This window comes from Lampetra planeri, chromosome 3, assembly GCF_965212315.1.
Source record: "Lampetra planeri chromosome 3, kcLamPlan1.2.h2, whole genome shotgun sequence".
Lineage (NCBI taxonomy): Eukaryota > Metazoa > Chordata > Hyperoartia > Petromyzontiformes > Petromyzontidae > Lampetra > Lampetra planeri.
In genome coordinates, this window is record NC_136109.1 from 11,208,724 (window position 1) to 11,235,258 (window position 26,535).

At 55.1% G+C, this 26,535-nt stretch overlaps 1 protein-coding gene across 1 annotated transcript; it reads left to right on the forward strand.

Moving 5' to 3' along the window:
* Window positions 1-71: 71 nt before the first annotated feature.
* PLAA (phospholipase A2 activating protein) lies at window positions 72-23,145 on the forward strand. The gene is made up of 13 exons (XM_078620650.1): window positions 72-689; window positions 6,658-7,006; window positions 8,313-8,433; window positions 9,625-9,795; window positions 10,656-10,791; window positions 12,312-12,481; window positions 13,402-13,574; window positions 15,116-15,344; window positions 16,350-16,442; window positions 17,180-17,296; window positions 18,124-18,291; window positions 20,586-20,875; window positions 22,635-23,145. Exons 1-13 carry the CDS (start codon window positions 541-543, stop codon window positions 22,986-22,988), a joined length of 2,520 nt encoding a protein of 839 aa, XP_078476776.1. The 5' UTR covers window positions 72-540; the 3' UTR covers window positions 22,989-23,145.
* The last annotated feature ends 3,390 nt before the right edge of the window (window positions 23,146-26,535 follow it).

Below are 26,535 nucleotides of genomic sequence, written 5' to 3' on the forward strand. Positions count from 1 at the left end.
CGCGCTGCCCACCTGACATCGCGTGCAGCTTCTGCGAAGTGTCCCTGACGTCATCGCAGCGAACCTCAACCGTCCCGTGACGTCGCCGCGCTGCCCACCTGACATCGCGTGCCGCTTCTGCGAAGTGTCCCTGACGTCATCGCAGCGTACCTCAACCGTCCCGTGACGTCACCGCGCTGCCCACCTGACATCGCGTGCCGCTTCTGCGAAGTGTCCGTGACGTCATCGCAGCGAACCTCAACCGTCCCGTGACGTCACCGCGCTGCCCACCTGACATCGCGTGCCGCTTCTGCGAAGTGTCCCTGACGTCATCGCAGCGTACCTCAACCGTCCCGTGACGTCACCGCGTGCCGCCATCGGCGAAAACCTCCGTGACGCGCTCGCAGCCCCAAACACAACCTCGGCGTCCGTGACGTCATCGCGCGGCGGCCACCCACATACGTCATCGCCCAGACACGAACGTCCCTCTCGCCGAACGCAGCGGCCGCCGCGACTCGTCGCTGAGGAGATCTTTCTCGAGAGAAAGATAAAGAGAAGAGAATGGCCTCGTACCGGCTGCGCTGCTCGATCCCGGCACACGACATGGACGTGCGCGGCGTGACGCCGCTGCCGAACACGGCGAGCGGCGGCTTCGCTTCGGTGTCTCGCGACCGCACCGCCTGCCTCTGGGTCCCCGCCGCGGGCCCCGGGTGAGTGTGCGGCGGCGGCGCTGCTCAGGCGAGGCGCTAGGGCCCGCGGGGGATAACGAAACTTAGGCCTCGTCGTCGCTTGCGTGATTTGTTCACCGCTGGATGGATACGGAAGGCAACCAACCACCTCCATCCCACTCCTTCTTAATTATCCTTAATTAACGAGGCTTCACCGTCGTCCCCTTGTTGCGTGACTTTCTTCAATGCGGGGGGAGTTCGTAACGCAAACACCATTTACTTTGTGAGGGGCTTCTCCGCTGCTGGATGAGGGGAGCGAGCGAGGCACGCGGACGTCAACAACATCAACACTTTAACGCGTAGCCGGCGTCGTCGTTGACTTTCGCGCTCAAATGTTAACCATCGTTGAGTGGACGGGGGGGGGGGAGGTGTTAAATGGCGTACGCATTAAAACAATGTGTGTGTCGTTAAACCGGCCACCACCCGACTCGGCTGGGTTTGTGTCGCGTAAACAGAACCGCGGGTGCCAATTCGTTACGAGGATAGAGCACCACCAGCACCACCACCACCACGAGCACCACCACTAGCACCACCACTAGCACCACCAGCAGCACCACCACTAGCACCACCACCACCACTAGCACCACCAGCACCACCAGCAGCAGCACTAGCACCACCAGCACACCACCACACCATCACCACCACTAGCACCACTAGCACCACCAGCACAACACCACACCATCACCACAAGTAACACCACACCAGCACACCACCACTAGCACCACCAGCACCACCACACCATCACCACAAGTAACACCACACCACCACCAGCACCACCAGCAGCACCACCAGCACCACCAGCAGCACCACCACCAGCACCACCACACCATCACCACCACTAGCACCACCAGCACCACCACTAGCAGCACCAGCACCACCACTAGCACCAGCACCACCACACCAGCACCACACTACACCACCACCACTCTACCAGCACCACCATCACTCTACCAGCACCACCAGCACCACCACACCACCACCAGCACCACCACCAGCACCACCACCACACCACCAGCACCACCACCAGCAGCAGCACCACACCACCAGCACCACCAGCACCATACCACCACCACCACACCAACAGCAGCAGCACCACCACACCAGCACCACCACACCGGGCTTTGTTGTTGTGTATTGGAGGGTTAAAGCCGCCACCGCAGCGTTGACGATTCGAGTAGCCGCGTGACGTTCCGTTCGCACTTTATCCGTCGCTTTAAGACGAGGATGATATGGCGATGAGGAGGATTTCTCCACAAGACGATGATGCTGATGATGGTTGTCACGTTCCTCTCTTCATTCCGAGCTGAACGATGTCAAATGCCCGCTGGCAGGTCACGGGGCAGACCCAGGTGCCACGGGTCGACTGACTGAGATGAGTAGCTGATGCACCATCTGTGCCCCCTACTGTGCCAACTTGCTGTGCTTTAGCCACCCGGCGCTCCGCTCGTTGTTGTGAGCGTCGCTCATCCGCCCTCCGTTGTTGTTGGAGGGCGACTGCCTCCAACTGCCCAGTAGCGTCCTTCACGAGCCTCCTCCACAGAGGCCGATCCCGAAACACACACAGACACGCGCGCCAGGCCACATCATCGTCATGATGCCCAATTTTACGTCAGTACATTCTTGATTTGAAGCTTTCGTGACTGTAGGAATTACTCGTTGGTTCTTTCGGTAAAGTCACGTAGAAAGAGAAAATAAAATAAATAATAGATCACGACGTCAGCTCGTTGTTGCCGCGGTTTCGCATTCAGGTGGTCAAAGCGGAGTTGGAATCATCGCTACGATGATCTGAATCGTCGCGTGACGTCATTTATGGGCGGCCCCTAAGCGAGAATCGCCGATACGGCATAGGAACACCTTGGGAGCGACCTACCTACCTACCTGATCGTTAATCTCGACGGAGAGAGAGCGAGATGATGGAATCCTCCTGGGGACTTTCCGAACGTGAAAGCTGTCATTTTTCGATTTAAAGCTTTCGTGACTGCAGGGATTCATCTTCTTGGTTCTTTCGGTAAAGTCACGTCGAAGGGAAGTAATAAAATAATACAGAATAAAACATGATAAAATAATTCTCAGAATTATTTTATTATGTTTTATTTTTATTATTTTATTCTGAGAATTATTTTATCATGTTTTATTTTTATTATTGTATTACTTCCCTTCTACGTGACTTTACCGAAAGAACCAATAAGATCTATTTAAAGCTTTCGTGACTGCAGGGATTCATCTTCTTGGTTCTTTCGGTAAAGTCACGTCGAAGGGAAGTAATACAATATTATGTTATTATATTATTTTATCATGTTTTATTTTTATTATTTTATTACTTCCCTTCTACGTGACTTTACCGAAAGAACCAATAAGATCTATTTAAAGCTTTCGTGACTGCAGGGATTCATCTTCTTGGTTCTTTCGGTAAAGTCACGTAGAAGGGAAGTAATACAATATTATGTTATTATATTATTTTATCATGTTTTATTTTTATTATTTTATTACTTCCCTTCTACGTGACTTTACCGAAAGAACCAAGAAGATGAATCCCTGCAGTCACGAAAGCTTTAAATAGATCTTATTGGTTCTTTCGGTAAAGTCACGTAGAAGGGAAGTAATAAAATAATAACAAATAAAACATAATAAAATAATTCTCAGAATTAAATAATAAAAATAAAACATAATAAAATAATTCTGAGAATTATTTTATCATGTTTTATTCTGTATTATTTTATTACTTCCCTTCGACGTGACTTTACCGAAAGAACAAAAAAAAAAGCTGTCATTGGCAACTGCTAACCAAATCGAAAGTATGCAACGCAGAAGTTTCAAAGTGTCGCGGATTTATTTTTAAGTGTTGGTTTTAGTGTTTTGTACGCAACCAATGTCGGGTAAAACTATAGCACGTTTTCTTAATTTTACTAGGTATGGCCCACAGACCTTTTTATCACAAACGATAGCTCAACGAAGTGGCCTTATTATCGTCGTCATCATCCTGCGGTCGGTTATAGCAGCGGCCAAGTAACTCTAAACGCGTGACGTCGATTCTAAATGTGGAGGGGAAAAAAACGGAGGACCCGGTAGAAAAATCCACGCGACCACGGGGGGAGAGAGAGAGAGAGACACGCAAACCCCAAACATACAGCAGCAGGCATTGTCAGGGTCGGGATCGAACCCACGACCTCCTGTGTACCAGGCGAGCGAGTGAACATCTCCTAGCCACCGTGATGATGATGAGAGAGAGAGAGACACGCAAACCCCAAACATACAGCAGCAGGCATTGTCAGGGTCGGGATCGAACCCACGACCTCTTGTATACCAGGCGAGCGAGTGAACATCTCCTAGCCACCGTGATGATGATGAGAGAGAGAGAGAGACACGCAAACTCCAAATATACAGCAGCAGGCATCGTCAGGGTCGGGATCGAACCCACGACCTGTATACCAGGCAAGGGAGTTAACATCTCCTAGCCACCGTGATGATGATGAGAGAGAGAGAGAGACACACAAACTCCACATATGCAGCAGGCGTCAGGGTCGGTATCGAACCCACGACCGCGTGTACACCAGGCGAGGGAGTTAACATCTCCTAGCCACCGTGATGATGATGAGAGAGAGAGAGACACGCAAACTCCAAATATACAGCGGCAGGCATCGTCAGGGTCGGGATCGAACCCACGACCTCCTGTATACCAGGCGAGCGAGTGAACATCTCCTAGCCACCGTGATGATGATGAGAGAGAGAGAGAGACACACAAACTCCACATATGCAGCAGGCGTCAGGGTCGGTATCGAACCCACGACCTCGTGTACACCAGGCGAGGGAGTTAACATATCCTAGCCACCGTGATGATGATGAGAGAGAGAGAGACACGCAAACTCCAAATATACAGCAGCAGGCATCGTCAGGGTCGGGATCGAACCCACGACCTGTATACCAGGCAAGGGAGTTAACATCTCCTAGCCACCGTGATGATGATGAGAGAGAGAGAGAGACACACAAACTCCACATATGCAGCAGGCGTCAGGGTCGGTATCGAACCCACGACCTCCTGTATACCAGGCAAGGGAGTTAACATCTCCTAGCCACCGTGATGATGATGAGAGAGAGAGACACAAACTCCACATATGCAGCAGGCGTCAGGGTCGGTATCGAACCCACGACCTCGTGTACACCAGGCGAGGGAGTTAACATCTCCTAGCCACCATGGCGCCCGGCTCGATTCCCGGAGCCACGTTGTAGAGCAGCAGCGGGCAGTTGCGACAACATTCATTGTTGTTACGCGATTCCATGCTCCCAAATGTACATGCTCCCCCGATTTGATCCTCAGTTTGGTCAAACAACCGCTGGAGGCAGTGGATTAAGAGAAAGGGGGGACCCCGCGCTGTGCGTGCGCTAATAACGCGAGGGGGGCTGACCGCCCTCCCTGATTTGGCGGCGCAATTTGTTCGGACGGATCCCGCTGTGAGCCTTAAGCACGTACTCTTAGTTCTTTCGGTAAAGTCACGTAGGTAAAAAAATTTAATTTAAATTAATAACAAGTATAACCCGTAAAAACAAAGTTTTTCACTATAAATCCTTTATATGCGTGGCGGCTAGAGTCCTCTCGTCCTCTGGCTTGAGATGGCTGTCACCTATGGGTCAGATGATTGCATGGCAGCATTAAGCAATTGGTAATTAAATATAATATTTTTGTCCTAAAAAGTGTAAAATTTTGGAACAAAAATTTCCACGAACATTAATTGTCACGCACAACGAGTCTGTGTGCAAAATGTCAGCTCAATTGGATCACGGGAAGTGGGTTAAAAAACGACCGAAAGATTTGCACGGTCGCAAGCAAGCAAGTGAACTTAATATAAAGGATTTAAAAACAATAAAATCACGACGTTTCGGAGGCAACACAAGCTTCCGTCTTCAGGCGAAGCTTGTGTTGCCTCCGAAACGTAGTGATTTTATTGTTTTTATTAATTTTAATTTCATTTTTTTTTACCTACGTGACTTTTTTACCGAAAGAACTAAGAGGGTGAATCCTTGCAGTCACGAAAGCTTCAAATCTAGAATCCTTAAGCGCGTTCGTCAAGCGTCAAAGAAAAACACGAAATAAACCAAGGGGGGCAAATTTGACGGCCTCAAAGGTTTTTGCACCCTTAGCCCTGGCGCAAACGCTGTAGGGTGACATCCACCGCCACTTAAGGATCATAATCGGAATCTGTATTATTTATACCAGCGGAATCCGATGAGCTTTCAAGCTCTTGATTTTCACAGATGACCAGGAGGGGCATGGGGTAAGAACGTCACGACAACAGACAGTACAAAAACATGATAGGAGTGCAGAGTACGAGAAAGCTAAACAAATCACACTCAAAACACATCCAAATACAACAATAAACCATCCCCCTCCGACCAGGCAAAGCCCACCGACCCTGCCCACAAATGATAGCTCAAAACAAAGTGGCACATCCTTTGGGCATTTATAGCAGCCAAAATAATCTAAATAATCTTAGTGGCGGATGGCAGCTACTGATGCCGTTGTGTGTGTGTGTGTGCGTGTTACCCTGTGTCTTTGCGTCCTCAATTATTCCGCCCGTCGTGTGTGTGCGCGTGTGTCCGCGTGCGTGTGGGGAGTGGTAGTGTAGCGGTTAGCGCTACGCTGCGCTATGAACCTGGCGACACGAGTTCGATTCCCGCTCACGGCCAACACCAGTGACGATTATCTGAACCGGTCACGGCCTCCCCTAGGTCGACTCAGCCTCAAATGAGTACCTGGTGAGGTGTGTAAACATCGTCACTGGGGAGACAAAGGCGGTCGGGCGTGGTGCTGGCCACCCACCCCCTCGTGTACCGTTCTGGCCTTCATAGGTGCTCGCTAACAGCACTTGCCCCTACAGTCTGTTAAGGCTATACGGGGGATCTTTGTCTTTGTGTGTGTGTGTGCGCGTGTGTGCGCGTGCGTGCGTCTCCGCAGGTCCGAGTTCCGCGAGGCGGCCCGCTGGAAGGCGCACGACGCGTTCGTGTCGTGCGTGTGCGCCCTGCCGCCCTCCGCCGACTTCCCCGCGGGCCTGGTGGCGACGGGAGGCCACGACGGGCACGTGTGCGTCTTCGCGGCCGACACCGTCGGCCCCGCGTCGGTTCCGCTCTACCGGCTCGAGGGCCACGGCTCCACCGTGTGCTGCCTGGCGGCGGGCGGCGACGGCGGCGACGACGGCGGCGGCGGCGGCGGCGCCGTGCCGGCGTTGGCGGGCGTGCTCGTGAGCGGGTCGTGGGACGCGACGGCGCGGGTGTGGCTCCGGGACAAGTGCGTGACCACGCTGCAGGTCTGTCTTGAGCGTGTCGCCTTTGTGTGCGCCGCCTCGCAGTGCGCGTCGCCTGGCACGGGCGCCGTGGTTGACGTCGCCGCCGCTTGGTGGCGAATGGCGGTTGTTGTTTGTTGTTGTTTGTTGCTGTGTGTGTGTGGTGTGCGCGCGTGCTGCCGTGTGCTTGTGTGTCTTTGTGTGCAGTGGCATGTTTGTGTGTGTGTGTGTAGTGGCATGTTTGTGCGTGTAGTTGCGTCTTTGTGCGTGTAGTGGCATGTTTTTGTGTGTATGTGTGTGTAGGAGCGATAGTGTAGCGGTTAGCGCTACGCTGCGCTATGAACCCGGCTACACGGGTTCGATTCCCGCTCACTGCCAACATCAGTGACGATTATCTGAACCGGTCCCGGGCCTCCCCTAGGTCGACTCAGCCTCAAATGAGTACCTGGTGCGGTGTGTAAACATCGCCACTGGGGAGACAAAGGCGGCCGGGCGTGGTGCTGGCCACCCACCCCCTCGTGTACCGTTCCAGCCTTCATAGGTGCTCGCTAACAGCACTTGCCCCTACAGTCTGGTAAGGCTATACGAGGGGTCTTTATAGTGGCATGTTTGTGTGTGTATGTGTAATGGCATCTTTGTGCGTGTGTTTGGGTTGTGGGGAGCGGTAGTGCCGCGGTTAGCGCGCTGCGCTACGAACCCGGCAACCCGGCTTCGATTCCCGCTCACAGCCAACACCAGTATAGATTATCTGAACCGGTCTTGGGCCTCCCCTCGATAGACTCGGCCTGAACTGAGTGGCTGGTGCAATGTGTAAACATCACCACTGGGGAGACAAAGGCAGCCGGGCGTGGTGCTGGCCACCCACCCCCTCGAGCGCCGTGCCGGCCTTCATAGGTGCTCGCTAACAGCACTTGCCCCTACAGTCTGGTAAGGCTACACGGCAGATCTTTATCTCGTTTGTTTGGGTCTTTGTGTGCGTGTGTGAGTCTCTGCGTCTGTGTGATTCTGTGCTTGATGCTGTGTCTTAGCATCGGTGTGCTTTGTGTGCCTGTTTAAACGATGCCGTGTCTTGTGTAGTGGTTCGCGCGCTGCGCTACGAACCCGGAAAGCCGGGTTCAATTCCCGCTAATGGCCACCAAGCAGCGACGATTATCTGAACCGGTCCTGGTGCCACGAGCGCTTTGTGCGGGCATGTTGACACCGCCACGAGGGTGGCCACTCACCCCCCTCGTGTGCCGTGCAGCTCCGCTAATAGCACTTGCCCCAACAGTCCGTTGTGGCTATACGCGGGGCGTGGTCTTTGTCTTTGCACACCTGCATGTGCGCACAGGGGCACGGCGCGTCGGTCTGGGCGGTGAGCGTGCTGCACAAGCAGGGCGCCATTCTCACCGGCTCGGCCGACAAGTCCATCAAGATGTGGAAGGCTGGACGCTGTGAGGTCACCTACACGGGTGAGGCCGGAGGCTCGCGGCCGTCGATCCGTGACACATCCATCCGCTACATTCCATCTGTCGCAGTCCATACGTTGCAATCCATAAGTTGCAATCCATAAGTTGCAATCCATACGTCGCAATCCATACGTTGCAATCCATACGTTGCAATCCATACGTTACAATCCATACATCGCAATCCATACGTCGCAATCCATACGTCGCAATCCATACGTCGCAATCCATCAGTTACAATCCATCAGTGACATTCCATCCGCCACAATTCATCTGTCACAATCCATCCGTCACAATCCATCCATCACAATCCATCCGTTAAAGTCCATACGTTACAGTCCATATATTACAATCCATACGTTACAATCCAACCATTGTAATCCATCTTTTACAATACATTTATTGCACACCAACCATTATTATCCATACATTGCAAGCCAAACGTAAAACGTGAAGCTAGTCATCCGTTACAAATCACCGATTACAATCCATCCAACACAATCCATGGATGCCTACAACGATCAGGATGACAACAACCCAGCCACGTGAGTTTGATTCCTGGCCGCGATCAACACCGTTCACGCGGGTAATATCCGAACCGGTCCTGGGCCTCCCCTAGGTCGACTCGGCCGCGAATGAGTACCTGGTGCGGTGCGTAGTAAAACATCGCCACCGGGGAGACAAAGGCGGCTCGGGGAGGTGGTGGTGTTGGCCACAACCCCACCCCCTCGCGTGTGCCACAGTGCCGGCCTTCACAGCCGCCGCCGCTGCTGCTGCTGCTGCTACACGCCAAGTGCAACTCGCCCCAACGGTCTGTTAGAGGGGCTACGCGATTGGGAGCTTTTGTCTGCGTCGTTCACAGTAGATCTTGTTGCTGGGTGCAGATCGCGTGAATATAAACGTGTCGTTAAACCCGCCACCACCACCACCACCACCACCGTGAGGGAGTTTTGTGTCGCGTAAATAAAGCGTGGCCAATCCGTTACTAGTACAGTGCGCACACCGGTTGCGTGCTGGAGGCTCAAAGCCACCGCAACATTTACGGTTCCCGGCGCGACGTTTCGCCGACAGTCGCAGCCGGCGCTTGCGCTTGACGCGATCTCACCCGTTGGCGGCGAGAAGCGTCCTCCCGCTTACGCGCTTAGTAGACCGCCCTCTGTCGTCGTCGCCCGCGTTGTGTCTCGCCAAAAACTCAAGGCCACGAGGATTGCGTGAGGGGCCTCGTGGTTCTGGGCGGCGGCGAGGAGTTCCTGTCGTGCAGCAACGACAGCAGCGTGCGGCGCTGGGCGCTGGCGGGGCCCTGCCTCTCGACGCTCTACGCTCACACCAACTACGTCTACTCCATCTGCCTGCTGCCCAACACCTCCGGTGGGGGTCGCACGCGGTGGGGGGACACGGGCGGGTGGGGGGGGGGGGACACGGGGGGGGGTGGGGGGGGTACACGGGGGGATACGTGCACAGGGGGCGATGTGTACGGGGAGACAAGGATGGAGACATGCACGGGGGGAGACGGGGGGGGCAGGTGCACGGGGGGAGACGGGGGGGCAGGTAGACGTGGGGAGAGATATACGGCGACAGATATGGGGGTGGGGGGGGGACGACATGGCGGAAGATATGCATGGGGGGAGATGTGTACGGGGAGACAAGGATGGAGACATGCACGGGGGGCGATGTGTACGGGGAGACAAGGATGGAGACATGCACGGGGGGAGACGGGGGGGCAGGTGCACGGGGGGAGACGGGGGGGGGGGGGACATGGTGGAAGATATGCACGGGGGGGGAGGTACACGTGGGGAGAGATACACAGGGGGGGTGGTGGGGGGGGTGGTGAGACACGCACAGGGAGAGACACGGAGGACACACGGGGAAACACGGGGGGACCACACACGGGCAGGCAAGGGCCGCGCGGGAAGATACGGGGGTGGGGGGGTCAGATACGCACAGGGGAGACGGGGGGGGGGGCGACACGGGGAGAGACGGTGTGCACGCGTGTATGTGCACGCGTGTATGTGCGCGCGTGTATGTGCGCGCGTGTATGTGCGCGCGTGTATGTGCGCGCGTGTATGTGCGCGCATGTATGTGCACGCAGGGTTCGTGACGGGAGGAGAGGACCGCACGGTACGCTCGAGCGTGCGTAACCGTGCGTATGTTAACCCATGTGCGTGCGTGTGTTTGTAACTGCGTGTGCGTTAATCCACGCGCGTGCGTGCGTGCGTGCGTGCGTGCAGGGTTCGTGACGGGAGGAGAGGACCGCACGGTCCGCGTGTGGCGCGGCGAGGAGTGCGTTCAGACGGTGCGCCTGCCGGCACAGTCCGTGTGGAGCGTCTGCGCTCTGCCCAACGGCGACATCGTGGTCGCCACCAGGCACGCCCACGCACGCCCACGCATGCACACGCACGCACACGCACGCCCACGCACGCACATCGGGGGAGTTGGACCGGTGACCTCTGGTATTCACCAGGGCGGACGTTAGATTCGACTACGATACTATTCATAGTTCTTTCGGTAAAGTCACGTAGGTAAAACGTTTAGCGAAAGAACTAAGAGTATGCATCCTTGCAGTCACGAAAGCTTCAAATCTAGAATTAATACGATACTATTTTTTTTATTGTACCAGGTAAGGCCCCACTGAACTTCGTAGCTCTTTTTAAATCCTTTATATTAAGTTCGCTTGCTTGCTTGCGCGCTTACGACCGTGCAAATCTTTCGGTCGTTTTTTAACCCACTTCCCGTGAACCAATCGAGCTGACATTTTGCACACAGACTCGTTGTGCGTGACAATTTATTTTCGTGAAAAAAATACTTCCAAAATTTTCCACTTTTTAGGAAAAAAAAAATGTCATATTTAATTTAAAATACCAATGTGATAAAAATGAAACTCTTACTCAAGAAAAACAGAAATGAATAATAAAATAAAACCGATGCCACGCATTTAAAGGATTTATAGTGAAAAACTTTGTTTTTACGGGTTAATTTTTTAGAAACGACCCTGACCATCACAAATGATGGCTCAACGAAGTGGCTAATCGTCGTTTGAAATTTAGAGCAGCCAGATCATCTAGAAACGCGTTGACGTTGAATCTGAATAACAGAGGGGAAAACCGGGAGGACCCGGAGAAAAATTCCACGTGACCACGGAGAGAGCGAGAGAGAGACACGCAAACTCCAAATATACAGCAGCAGCAGGCGTCGTCAGGGGTTGGGATAGAACCCACGACCTCCTGTACACCAGGCGAGGTAGTCAACATCTCCTAGCCACCGTGATGATGATGAGAGAGACACACAACCTCCAAATATACAGCAGCAGGCGTCGTCAGGGGTCGGAATCGAACCCATGACCTCCTGCACACCAGGCGAGGTAGTCGACATCTCCTCGCCACCGTGATGATGATGATGATGAGAGAGACACACAACCTCCAAATATACAGCAGCAGGCGTCGTCAGGGGTCGGGATCGAACCCATGACCTCCTGCACACCAGGCGAGGTAGTCGACATCTCCTAGCCACCGTGATGATGATGATGAGAGAGAGAGACACGCAAACTCCAAATATACAGCAGCAGGCGTCGTCAGGGTCGGGATCGAACCCACGACGACCTCCTGCGTACCAGGCGAGGTAGTTAACATCTCCTAGCCACCGTGATGATGATGAGAGAGAGACACGCAGACGTCAGTGTCGGGATCGAACCCACGACCTCCTGTACACCAGGCGAGGTAGTCAACATCTCCCAGCCACCGCGGCGCCCGATTTGAAACGGCGAACGCTTCTGCGACGAGCCGCGAGCCGCGTCAGCGCCGCGCTGGGCCACGTCACCGCCCAGGCCGCCCCGAGCGCCGTTCCTTCACGTATTGTGTCTTTGCCCGTCGGTTCGCCGGCGCCAACAGCGACGGGCGCGTGCACGTGTTCACGGAGAGCGAGGAGCGAGCGGCGCCAGCCAGCGAGCAGCGCGCTCTCGAGGAGGAGCTGGCGGGCAGCGCCATCGACCCCAAGACCGGCGACCTCGGCGACATCGGCAGCAGCGAGCTGCCCGGGCGCGAGCACCTCGACGAGCCCGGTAAGGAGGGTGGGGGGGGGCGGGGGGGGGGGCCTTAGCCCCCCCCCCGTGCCCCCACCACCAACCCCCGTGTACCCCCTGGGGGCAGAGCCGGGAGGGTTTTCCCCTCCACATTTAGAATCGACGTCACGTGTTTAGAGTGTTTCGCCGTTGCTATGAATGTGCACACGCGGGGATGGTAAGCCGTCACTTCGTTGAGCTATCATTCGTGATGGGCCAGATCGCTTCTGAAAAAAGCCATTATAGATGAGCGGGCTTTACCTGTAAAATTTAAATAGTTTAATTTAAATTTCGATTTAAAGCTTTCGTGACTGCAGGGATTCATCTTCTTGGTTCTTTCGGTAAAGTCACGTAGAAGGGAAACAATCAAATAATGAAAATAAAACATAATAAAATAATTCTCACGACAGCGTCTCCCCGAGAGACCTGGTCTTCACCTGAGGACGGCTGCTTGCGTTGTGGCCGAAACGTCGTGGGAATTATTTTATTATGTTTTATTTTTATTAGTTTAATTTACACTATGGGAACCTCATTTGCCAGTAAAAATATGATAATTGGTTCTTTACCCTTCTATCTGGCAACAAAACTGACACCTTTTTACAAGGAGTCATGTTTGCATAGACCACAATACCTGCAGTCGTAATGCAAACAAAAGAACATAATTCTGATAATGTGCACTAATTTAATCTATGGGGTCTGTGTGTATGTCTATGGGTCTCTATGGGTCTTTGCATCTCCAAGGGGTCTGTCGTTCTACGGGCCTCTGTGTGTCTCTGCGGGTGTCCATGCATCTTTAGTTGGGCGCTGCTAGAAATTTTCACGCGATGACGACGACGACGAGCGATCATTCCCGATAGCTCAGTGGTGCAATAAAAATAGTTGAGTCTCTTGTTGCGTTCGCACCGGTGTGTGCGATCGAGGCACGAGAGACGGGCAGACTCGCCTGATCCGCGAGGAGGGCCGGGTCGAGGCCTACCAGTGGAGCGCGGCGATCGGCGGCGACGGCGGCGGCCGCTGGATCAAGATCGGCGACGTCGTGGGCTCCTCGGGGGCCACGCAGCAGAGCTCGGGGAGGGTCATGTACGAGGGCAAGGTGACACACACCGCACATGCACGCACGCACACACACACACATGCACACACGCACGTACGCACGCACACACGCATGCACGCACGCACACACGTACACACGCGCGCACACAAGCACACACGTACACACGCACGCACACATGCACACACGCATGCACACACGCACACTCGCATGCACACACGCACACACACATGCACACACGCACACACGTACACACGCACGCACGCACGTACGCATGCACACACGCATGCACACACGCACACACGTACACACGCGCGCACACAAGCACACACGTACGCACACACGCACACATGCACACCGCACGTACCCACGCACGCACGCACACCGCACGCACGCACAGAGACAAAGATCCCCACCCCGTGCGTAGCCTTGTAACGGACCGTTGGGGCAAGTGCTGTTGGCGAGTAGCAGCAGCTGTGAAGGCCGGCGCTGTGGCGCACGGGAGGGGTGGGTGGCCAGCAACCAGGCCCCGGTGGCGATGTTTACTACACACCGCACCGGGAACTCATTTGAGGCTGAGTCGACCTAGGGGAGGCCCAGGACCGGTTCAGATAATCGTCACTGGTGTTGGCCGTGAGCGGGAATCGAGCTCGGGTCGCCGGGTTCGTAGCGCAGCGTAGCGCTAACCGCTACACCACCGCTCCCCACACATACAAAGAAAACAAAGATCCCCCGTGTAGCCTTGACAAACTGTAGGGGCAAGTGCTGTTAGCGAGCACCTATGAAGGCCGGCACGGCACACGAGGGGGTGGGTGGCCAGCACCACGCCCGGCCGCCTTTGTCTCCCCAGTGGCGATGTTTACTACACATCGCACCAGGCACTCATTTGAGGCTGAGTCGACCTAGGGGAGGCCCAGGACCGGTTCAGATAATCGTCACTGGGTGTTGGCCGTGAGCGGGAATCGAACCCGGGTTGCCAGGTTCGTAGCGCAGCGCGCCCACCGCTACGCTACTAAACCCCGCTTACACATACACACACTCGGTCACCCGCTCACTCACTCACTCGCACACTCATCAGCCCATCCAGAGGTCGCAACCGGGTACCCGATACCCGTACCCTACCCGATACCCGGCTACCCGTACCCGATCGGGTACGGGTAGCCGGGTATCCGTTTGCGACCCTGGTGCGGCCGGGTACGGGTACGGCTAGAGTCACTGGTGAGTCACCGTGTGTCACTCATTTCCCAACGTCTTGTCTCTTCTCACAATTCAAGTTCCTAGAATCAACCCACCCGCGCCTGCAACATGGCTTCATCCCAGCGGTCGCAATCAGGTACCCGATATCCGGCTGGGTACGGGTAGGGTACGGGTACGGCCGGGTACGGGTACCCGTTTGCGATCCTGGTGCGGCCGGGTACGGGTAAGGAATCAAAACCCGTTTGCGACCTCTGAGCCCATCTCATCTCTCGCCCGTGCCACCCGCACGCTCACCCGCACGCTCACCCGCTCGCTCACCCGCCCGCTCGCCCGCACGCTCACCCGCCCGCTCACCCGCCCGCCCGCCCTGCTGTCGGACACAACAGGAGTACGACTACGTCTTTTCCGTGGACCTCAACGAGGGCGGGCGGCCGCTGAAGCTGCCGTACAACGTGAGCGAGGACCCGTGGGCGGCGGCCAACGCCTTCCTGGGTCGCCACGACCTGTCGTCCCTCTTCCTCGACCAGGTCGCCAACTTCATCGTGGAGAACACGCGCGGCGCCACGCTGGGAGGGGGCGGCGGCGCCGGCGCCGGACAGGCGGACCCCTTCACCGGTGGGCGCCTGCCCTGACTTGAAAAAAATCAAAAATTATTCGGTGACGCTGCCGCACTGAGATGATCGAGATTGCGCTTTGGCTGCTGTAAATCTCCGCGTGGTGAATAAGACGCTTGTGTTGCACTGTCATTTGTGGCCAGGAGGACCTCTTTACCGGCTGGTGCGTGTCCTTTTTTTGGGGTCTTTTTCACTGCTGCTGCTGCTGCTCCATTACTGGTCACTGTTGGAATGTCTTCCTCGAAACCCAATACGCGGTGCAACTAAAATAATATGGAAGGGTGCCACGGTGGCGAGATGTTAACTACCTCGCCTGGTGTGCAGGAGGTTGTAGGTTCGATCCCGACCCTGACACCTGCTGTATATTTGGAGTTTGCGTGTCTCTCTCATCATCATCATCACGGTGGCTATGAGATGTTAACTACCTCGCCTGGTGTGCAGGAGGTTGTAGGTTAATTCCCGACCCTGACGCCTGCTGTGTATTTGGAGTTTGCGGTGTCTCTCTCATCATCATCATCACGGTGGCTATGAGATGTTAACTACCTCGCCTGGTGTGCAGGAGGTTGTAGGTTAATTCCCGACCCTGACACCTGCTGTATATTTGGAGTTTGCGGTGTCTCTCTCTCTCATCATCATCATCACGGTGGCTATGAGATGTTGACTACCTCGCCTGGTGTGCAGGAGGTTGTAGGTTAATTCCCGACCCTGACACCTGCTGTATATTTGGAGTTTGCGGTGTCTCTCTCCCCGTGGTCGCGTGGATTTTTCAACGGGTCCTCCGGTTTTCCCCTCCACATTTAGAATCAACGTCACGCGTTTAGAGTATTTTGGCTGCTATAAATTTGCGCGTGATGATGATGATGATGATACGCCACTTCGTTGAGGTATCATCTGTGGCCAGGTCGCCGTGCCGACTATCATAGGTGCTACTTGCCGACAGCACTTGCTCAAGCGGGTCTGCTAGAGGCTGTCCGGGGGATCTTTGTGTTTTGTGTCGCGTGTGCAGGAGGAGGGCGCTACATTCCAGGTGTTGGTTCCGCACCCCACGGCACCCCCGGTTCACAAGCCACCGCACCCAACCAACGAGACCCATTCACAGGTAACACGTCACGTTCACGGGCGACGCGATACGATCACGGGTAACGTGACACTTTCACGGGTAACGTGACACGATCACGGTCAACATGACACGATCACGGGTAACGTGACACGATCACGGGTAACGTGACACGATCACGGGTAACGTGACACTTTCACGAGTGACGCGACACTTTCACGAGTGACGCGACACGATAACAGGTGACGTGATACGATCACGGTTAACGTGACACATTCACGGCTAACGTGACACTTTCACGGTTAACGTGACACTTTCACGAGTGACGCGACACTTTCACGAGTGACGCGACACTTTCACGGTTAACGTGACACTTTCACGGGTAACGTGACACTTTCACGGGTAACGCAACACTTTCACGGGTGACGTGACACGATCACGGTTAACGTGACACTTTCACGAGTGACGCGACACTTTCACGGTTAACGCGACACTTTCACGGGTAACGTGACACTTTCACGGTTAACGCGACACACGCGACCCGCTCACAGGTAACACGGCACAGTGAGCCCTCGCTTGACGTGTGTGCATTGGTCAGCGCGCTGCGCTACTAACCCGGTCACCCGAGTCTCCATTTCCCTGCCCACCGCCACGGACACCAGCGATGGCGATTATCTGAACCGGTCCTGGGTCTTCATTGGCGCCGCTGCTACTCGCCGAACGGCACTTGCCCCATCAGGTGTGAAGGCTACGCGGTGGGGAACCTTTGTCTTTTGCAGGAGGTGGCGCGTACTTGAGCGGTGCCAAGCCGGACGCCGCCGCCGCCGTCTCCAGCGCGTTCTTCCCGCAGACCAAGGTCGTGACCTTTGACCAGGCCAACGCCTCCGCCATTGTGGGTGAGAGTTCGATTCCCAGCCGCGGTCAGCACGCGTGTGTGTGTAGGTGTGTGTGTGTGTGTGCGTGTGTGTAGGTGTGTGTGCGTGTGTGTGTGTGTAGGTGTGTGTGTGTGTGCGTGTGTAGGTGTGTGCGTGTGTGTGTGTACGTGTGTGTGTGCGTGTGTAGGTGTGTGCGTGTGTGTGTGTGTGCGTGTGTGTGTGTGTACGTGTGTGTGTGTGTGCGTGTGTGTGTGTGTGTACGTGTGTGTGTAGGTGTGTGTACGTGTGTGTATGTGTAGGTGTGTAGGTGTCGACTCAGCCTCAAATGAGTACCTGGTGCGGTGTGTAAACATCACCACTGGGGAGACAAAGGCGGTCGGGCGTGGTGCTGGCCACCCACCCCCTCGTGTGCCGTTCTGGCCTTCATAGGTGCTCGCTAACAGCACTTGCCCCTACAGTCTGTTAAGGCTATACGGGGGATCTTTGTTATCTTTGTGTGTAGGTGTGTGTGTGTGTGGGGAGCGGTGGTGTAGCGGTTAGCGCTACGCTGCGCTACAAACCCGGCGACCCGGGTTCGATTCCCGCTCACGGCCAACACCACCAGTGACGATTATCTGAACCGGTCCTGGGCCTCCCCTAGATCGATTCAGCCTTAAATTAGTGCCTGGTGCGGTGTGTAGTAAACATCGCCACCGGGGAGACAAAGGCGGTCAGGCGTGGTCCTGGCCACCCCCCACCCCCTTCGTGTGCCGTGTCGGCCTTCACAGGCCCTGCTCGCTCGCAAGCACTTGCCCCAACGGTCCGTCAAGGCTACGCGGGGGCGGGGGGATCTTTGTGTTTGTCGACAGCCAAGATCAGCGACCTCAACAAGCAGGTGGCGGAGACTCTGCGCGCGTCCGATGGCGACCTGCAGTCCCTGCAGACTCTGGCGGACTGCGCCACTAGGCCGGAGGCGGGGGAGACGATCACCACGTCTCAGCTCGAAGCCCTGGAGCTCGTGCTGAGCTGGCCAGATGGTACGGCCCAATGATCGTTCGTTCACTCACCGCTCGCCCGCTCAGTCTCTCGCACACACACACACACACAGGTAGTGGTACAGCCAAACGATCGATCATTCGTTAATTCACTCGCTCGCACAGGGCGTTGTACAGCCAAACGATCATTCGTTAATTCACTCGCTCGCACAGGGCGTTGTACAGTCAAACGATCATTCATTCGTTAATTCACTCGCTCACACAGGGCGTTGTACAGTCAAACGATCATTCGTTAATTCACTCGCTCGCACAGGGCGTTGTACAGTCAAACGATCATTCGTTAATTCACTCGCTCGCACAGGGCGTTGTACAGCCAAACGATCGATCATTCGTTAATTCACTCGCTCGCACAGGGCGTTGTACAGCCAAACGATCGATCATTCGTTAATTCACTCGCTCGCACAGGGCGTTGTACAGCCAAACGATCGATCATTCGTTAATTCACTCGCTCGCACAGGGCGTTGTACAGCCAAACGATCGATCATTCGTTAATTCACTCGCTCGCACAGGGCGTTGTACAGCCAAACGATCATTCGTTAATTCACTCGCTCGCACAGGGCGTTGTACAGCCAAACGATCATTCGTTAATTCACTCGCTCGCACAGGGCGTTGTACAGTCAAACGATCATTCGTTAATTCACTCGCTCACACAGGGCGTTGTACAGCCAAACGATCATTCGTTAATTCACTCGCTCGCACAGGGCGTTGTACAGCCAAACGATCATTCGTTAATTCACTCGCTCACACAGGGCGTTGTACAGTCAAACGATCATTCATTCGTTAATTCACTCGCTCGCACAGGGCGTTGTACAGTCAAACGATCATTCGTTAATTCACTCGCTCGCACAGGGCGTTGTACAGTCAAACGATCATTCGTTAATTCACTCGCTCGCACAGGGCGTTGTACAGCCAAACGATCATTCGTTAATTCACTCGCTCACACAGGGCGTTGTACAGTCAAACGATCATTCATTCGTTAATTCACTCGCTCGCACAGGGCGTTGTACAGTCAAACGATCATTCGTTAATTCACTCGCTCGCACAGGGCGTTGTACAGCCAAACGATCATTCGTTAATTCACTCGCTCGCACAGGGCGTTGTACAGCCAAACCCTCATTCATTCACACAGGGAACGGTACAGCCCCAATGGTCATTAACTAATTAAATCAGACAGCTTTGATTAGAACGGATGGCTACATACAGTGCGAAAGAAGTTCAACATAGACTCACACAGCAGAGACCCGTAGACCCACACAGCAGAGACCCATAGACCCACACAGCAGAGACCCATAGACTCACACAGCAGAGACCCATAGACTCACACAGCAGAGACCCATAGACTCACACAGCAGAGACCCATAGACTCACACAGCAGAGACCCATAGACTCACACAGCAGAGACCCATAGACCCACACAGCAGAGACCCATAGACCCACACAGCAGAGACCCATAGACCCACACAGCAGAGACCCATAGACTCACACAGCAGAGACCCATAGACCCACACAGCAGAGACCCATAGACCCACACAGCAGAGACCCATAGACTCACACAGCAGAGACCCATAGACTCACACAGCAGAGACCCATAGACTCACACAGCAGAGACCCATAGACCCACACAGCAGAGACCCATAGACTCACACAGAGACCCATAGACTCACACAGCAGAGACCCATAGACTCACATAGAGACCCAGAGACTCACACAGCAGAGACCCATAGACCCACACAGCAGAGACCCATAGACTCACACAGCAGAGACCCATAGACTCACACAGCAGAGACCCATAGACTCACACAGCAGGGACACATAGACTCACACAGCATAGACCCATAGACTCACACAGCAGAGACCCATAGACTCACACAGAGATCCACAGATTCACACAGACCCACAGATTCACACATAGATCCATAGTTTGTTGTCCTTTCCCCTCGCACCTCCGTTTTAGCACGGTCGGCCACGTACGGTGCGAAAGAAGTTCAACGTACATCCAAAAACTACTAAACTATGTTTTTAGGTAGTCAACATCTCCTAGCCATCGTGATGATGATGATGAGAGAGACACACGCAAACTCCATCCTTCCCCCCCCCCCCGCACCTCCGATTAGCACGGTCGGCCACGTACGGTGTGAAAGAAGCTCAACGTACACAACACATTACATGTGTCCGTGACCCCCCCCCCCTCCACCGTGACCCGCCCCCCGTGTCTCACCCCCCCCCCCACCCGTGTCTCACCCCCCCCCCCCCCCCCCCGTGTCTCACCCCCCCAGAGTTCCTCTTCCCCGCGCTGGACATCCTGCGCCTCTGCCTGCGCCTGGACGTCCCCAACAAGCACTTCCTGGGCGCCGCCTGCGGCCCAGCGCAGCTCTCCCGCCTCCTGGCGCTGACCTCGGCGCCCGGAGCCGCCGGCGCCGCCAGCGCCGCCGCCCCGATGCTGGCGCTGCGAGCGCTCTGCAACGCCTGCAGCCGCGAGCCCGGGCGCCGGCTCATGCGGGAGCGGCGCTCGCGGGTGGTGGAGGGGGCGCTGGAGCTCGTCGGCTCCGACAACCGCAACGTGCAGGTGCCCGGTCACGACCGCGCTGGCACCGAATCTTTAGCACAGAGACTGTGGCACCGAGATTATGGCTCTAGCATTGAGACTATGACACTGAGCTTATGGCACTGAGGCTATGGCTCAGATTATGGCTCTAGCACTGAGACTATGACACTGAGCTTATGGCACTGAGACTATGGCTCAGATTATGGCTCTAGCACTGAGACTATGACACTGAGCTTATGGCACTGAGGCTATGGCTCAGATTATGGCTCTAGCACTGAGACTATGACACTGAGCTTATGGCACTGAGACTATGGCTCAGATTATGGCTCTAGCACTGAGACTATGACACTGAGCTTATGGCACTGAGACTATGGCTCAGATTATGGCTCTAGCACTGAGACTATGACACTGAGCTTATGGCACTGAGGCTATGGCTCAGATTATGGCTCTAGCACTGAGACTATGACACTGAGCTTATGGCACTGAGACTATGGCTCAGATTATGGCTCTAGCACTGAGACTATGACACTGAGCTTATGGCACTGAGACTATGGCTCAGATTATGGCTCTAGCACTGAGACTATGGCACTGAGCTTATGGCACTGAGGCTATGGCTCAGATTATGGCTCTAGCACTGAGACTATGACACTCAGCTTATGGCACTGAGGCTATGGCTCAGATTATGGCTCTAGCACTGAGACTATGACACTGAGCTTATGGCACTGAGACTATGGCTCAGATTATGGCTCTAGCACTGAGACTATGACACTGAGCTTATGGCACTGAGACTATGGCTCAGATTATGGCTCTAGCACTGAGACTATGGCACTGAGCTTATGGCACTGAGGCTATGGCTCAGATTATGGCTCTAGCACTGAGACTATGGCACTGAGCTTATGGCACTGAGGCTATGGCTCAGATTATGGCTCTAGCACTGAGACTATGACACTGAGCTTATGGCACTGAGACTATGGCTCAGATTATGGCTCTAGCACTGAGACTATGACACTGAGCTTATGGCACTGAGACTATGGCTCAGATTATGGCTCTAGCACTGAGACTATGGCACTGAGCTTATGGCACTGAGGCTATGGCTCAGATTATGGCTCTAGCACTGAGACTATGGCACTGAGCTTATAGCTCTAGCACGGAGGCTGTAGGCCTACCACTGAGCCTGTGTGTCCTTGTCTCCCCATGCCCCCATTGACCTTCGTTCCCATGTCCCCCGTGTGTCCCTGCGTGCGTCTCCCCGCATGTCCCCACGCTTCCCCCCTCGTGTCTCCCCGCGCGTCTCTTCCCACATCTCCTCCCCACATCTCCTCCCCACATCTCCTCCCCACATCTCCTCCCCACATCTCCTCCCCACATCTCCTCCCCACATCTCCTCCCCACATCTCCTCCCCACATCTCCTCCCCACATCTCCTCCCCACATCTCCTCCCCACATCTCCTCCCCACATCTCCTCCCCACATCTCCTCCCCACATCTCCTCCCCACATCTCCTCCCCACATCTCCTCCCCACATCTCCTCCCCACATCTCCTCCCCACATCTCCTCGGCGTGCCCCTCCCCACATCTCCTCCCCACATCTCCTCCCCACATCTCCTCCCCACATCTCCTCCCCACATCTCCTCCCCACATCTCCTCCCCACATCTCCTCCCCACATCTCCTCCCCACATCTCCTCCCCACATCTCCTCGGCGTGCCCCTCCCCACATCTCCTCCCCACATCTCCTCCCCACATCTCCTCGGCGTGTCCCCCCCGCCCCGCGCGTCTGCAGGTCGCTCTGGCCACGCTGCTGCTCAACTACGCCGTCCTCCACAACGAGTCCTCCTCCTCCGCGTCGTCCCCAAACGCCGCCGCCGCCGCCGACGACGATGACGAGGCGATGACCCAGCTGTTGTCGGCGGCCGTGGCGCTGCTGGAGCGGCGGCCGGACCCCGAGGCGTCGTTCCGGCTGCTCGTGTGCGTCGCCACGCTGGTGCTACGCCGCGGCGGCCGCGACGGCGGCGACGCCGCCCGCAGGCTGAGCGACGCGCTGGGGGTGAGGGCCCACGCCGAGCGGTGCGCCGGCCTGCCGGGGGCGCCGGCAAAGCTCGCCGAGTGCGCGCGCTCGCTGCTGGCCTTCCTGTGATGGGCGCGGGTCGATTAGGGTGGTGGGCGGCGGGCGGGGTGGGCGGTCACGTACGGTGCGAAGGAAGCTTAAACGTGTCGGACAAAATGGTTTTGCGAGTCCAGGACGTGGAGGCCACAGAGTGGGGGATTGTTGAAGAACGGCGGCAGGGGGTGGGGGGGGGGGGGGACGGGGCACCCGGTGAGGCACGTGGTGGGTGGGGTACAGTGGGACACCGCGGGGAGTTTAGTGAGACGTGGGGTAGTTCAGTGGGACATTGGGGGGGGGGGGGGGGGGAGTTCAGTGGGACAAGGGGGGGGAGACACTGCTTGCGTGTCGTCCAGCGGACACGCGTACAACTTCCTTGGCGCCGCAAGTCGCCAAACCGCGCTGATCGGAGGAGAGCGCGTGCGGCCACCTTGCGGCCACCTTACGGGCCCCGCGCGAGCGTTGGGATTGGGCGCGTGGGGTGGACCACAGCGACGACGCACGGCAGGGCGTGCGAGGAGGGGGGGGGGGGGCGACACGGAGATTGTTGTTGGACTCAGAAGTTTAATCTTTTAGTCTCCTGGTTAAGTGACGGCGACGGGCGCCGTTTGCCACCGAGTGGCGTTGGCGCCCCCCGCGGCGCCTGCGCCAGGCTAGGTGCACTTTCAAGGCCGCCACGTGAAGCGTCGAAGGCTCGCCGCCGCTGGCAGGAGGAGGTCACGGGACAGGCCCAGGTGGTGCCGTGCGTTGACTGAGATGGCTGGCAAATGCACCAGCTTACCCGTGCCAACTTGGTCAAATTTAAAGACAACTGCACACATGCGTACGCACACACACAAAGATAAAGATCCCCCGTATAGCCTTTCCAGACTGTTGGGGCAAGTACTGTTAGCGAGGGGGTGGGTGGCCAGCACCACGCACGGCCGCCTTTGTCTCCCCCAGTGGCGATGTTTACGACGCACCAGGTACTCATTTGAGGCCGAGTCGACGTAGGGGAGGCTCAGGACCGGTTCCGATAATCGTCACCGGTGTTGGCCGCAACCGGGAATCGAACTCAGGTCGCCGGTTTTGTAACGCAGCGTAGTGCTAACCGCTGCACCACCACTCCCCCTGTAAACACGTGGGGGGGGGGGGGGGGGTGGCACGTGCCCCCCCCAGTGATCCTATCGAAATCCCTCATTTCGATCGGATCATTGGGGTTTATTAGTAATGCATCGGCATGTTGCGACCCGCACTGCCACTGTGTAGCATATTATTACGTGCCAGGGACTCGATGAGTTGATAGGACAATAGTCTGAGTCCACAATTGGCAATACGTAACGGCAAAGCGGTTATAAGTGACTCACAGAATTGTGCGCAGTTGCGTATACACAGTACACGACTTCATCTTCTTGGTCCTTTCGGTAAAGTCACGTAGAAGGGAAGTAATAAAATAATAAAAATAAAACATAACAAAATAATTCTCACGACGTTTCGGCCACAACGCAAGCAGCCGTCCTCAGGTTGGAGAACAGGTCTGTCGACAGAATTATTTTGTCATGTTTTATTTTTATTTTTTTATTACTTCCCTTCTACGTGACTTTACCGAAAGAACCAAGAAGATGAATCCCTGCAGTCACGAAAGCTTTGCATCGAAAGGACACGACTTCCCTGAAGGCGTTCACCTTCAGCGAGCGCGATGCCGATCACACGACGCGGTTCCGATTCGACCCTCGATCGATGGCTGCGTCATCGCCGCACACGCGTCGAATAGCAAGCGAGGGACAAGTCCTCACTCACTAACAACTCCTTACTTACCAACACGTCCTTACTTGCTAACAACTCCTCTTGTCATTTTTCATTGCTGGACGGGTTGCCACCTCTACCTGAAAATCCTGGCTCCTCCGCCATTGCGTGTGATGATGTCAGGGGCACGTGTGTGTCGTTAACCCGCCACCCGACACGGCCAATCGGAGATTTGTCAACGAAACGTACCCCCCAACTGGTTACTCGTTCAGCAGTCACCAGCTGTGTGTTTGGAGAGGTGAGCCTGCGACAACTGACTACGCCCTCCCCACTCCCCCACGCCAAAGACGAGATGTATAATACTGCCTCACCTTTACACCCTCCGTGCACCTGTACATTGAAATTGCCCCGGTGGGTTTCCCTGTACAATGTATATTGGATTTGTGCGCGAGGCTGCGAGCGAGATTGGTTTTAAAGATTTCTCGCCCCCAAAATGGTTGAAAAAAAATAAAATTAATTGAACTTTACGGGGGTTTTTTTTTTGTTTTAAACTCCCCCACAGCGTGCCGCGAGGTTTTTTTTTTTTTTGGTGCGGGACCTTTCCAACGTTGCCTCAGCCGAAGATGATAATCGAGTGACCATTCTCATGTAAGCCATCGTCACGCCAGCGCTCGGGTCAATCCTCGCAAACACGGGGGGGGGGGGGGTGCTCACAGCGCGGCACTTTCAGACGCCCCGCTTCTGCGGCCGTCTGGAACGCTCTTTGGATATCAGGAAGCCGTTAGGACCTGTGCACTTTTAAAATCATCATCTAGTTTGACAAACTAAAACTGATTTTTAAATCCTTTATATTAAGTTTGCTTGCTTGCTTAGGACCGTGCAAATCTTTCGGTTGTTTTTAACCCACTTCCCGTGATCCAATCGAGCTGACATTTTCCACACAGACTCGTTGTGCGTGACAATTTATTTTTTGCGTGAACATTTTTTTCCAAAATTTTACACTTTTTAGGACAAAATTATATTTAATTACCAATTGCTTAATGGTGCAATGCAATCATCTGACCCATAGGTGGCAGCCATCTCAAGCCAGAGGACGAGAGGACTCTAGCCGCCCCGATGCCACGCATATAAAGGATTTATAGTGAAAAACTTTGTTTTTACGGGTTATACTTTTTGTTTCATTTGAACCCCCCCCCCGCACCTCTGATTTACACGGTTGGCTATGAAAGAAGTTCAACACAGATGTGTTCAGATTAAAGATTTTTCTTGGGTTAGATTGCCAACATGTTTTGTAAACTCGCCTACACCTGGACATTACCAAAATACTGTTAGAGCAAACCCACAACATTTTACGATTTAAGTACTTTGACGTTTCGCGGGCTATTACAACCACCAGCTTCGTCAGGAATCTGATTCCGACCCTGCCGATGCCTGCTGTTTACTTGGAGTTTGCGTGTCCCTCTCATCACCACGGTGGCTAGGAGATGTTTCCTACCTCGCCCAGTATGCAGGAGGTTACGAGTCCGATCCCAACCTTGACGACGCCTGCTGTATGTTCGAAGTTTGCGTGTCTCTCTCTCTCTCTCCCAGTGGCTTTTTCTCCAGACTCCTCTGGTTTATTTTTTCCCCCATTGAGAATCAACGTACGTTGACTTATCGGCAGCCGCTATAACATTTCCACGCGATAAGCCGCTTCTCGTTGGAACTATCATTTGCGAGCGCTTCTGAAGAAGAACTCCACGTAGCTCAGTGGGGCCCTTTGCCTGCTGCGGAGGGAGCTGGTAGGAACGTTGGGTTGCTCGGTCAATGGCCTGCAGGGTCAACGGCGGCGTGGTGTATTCCGCAAATATGGCCG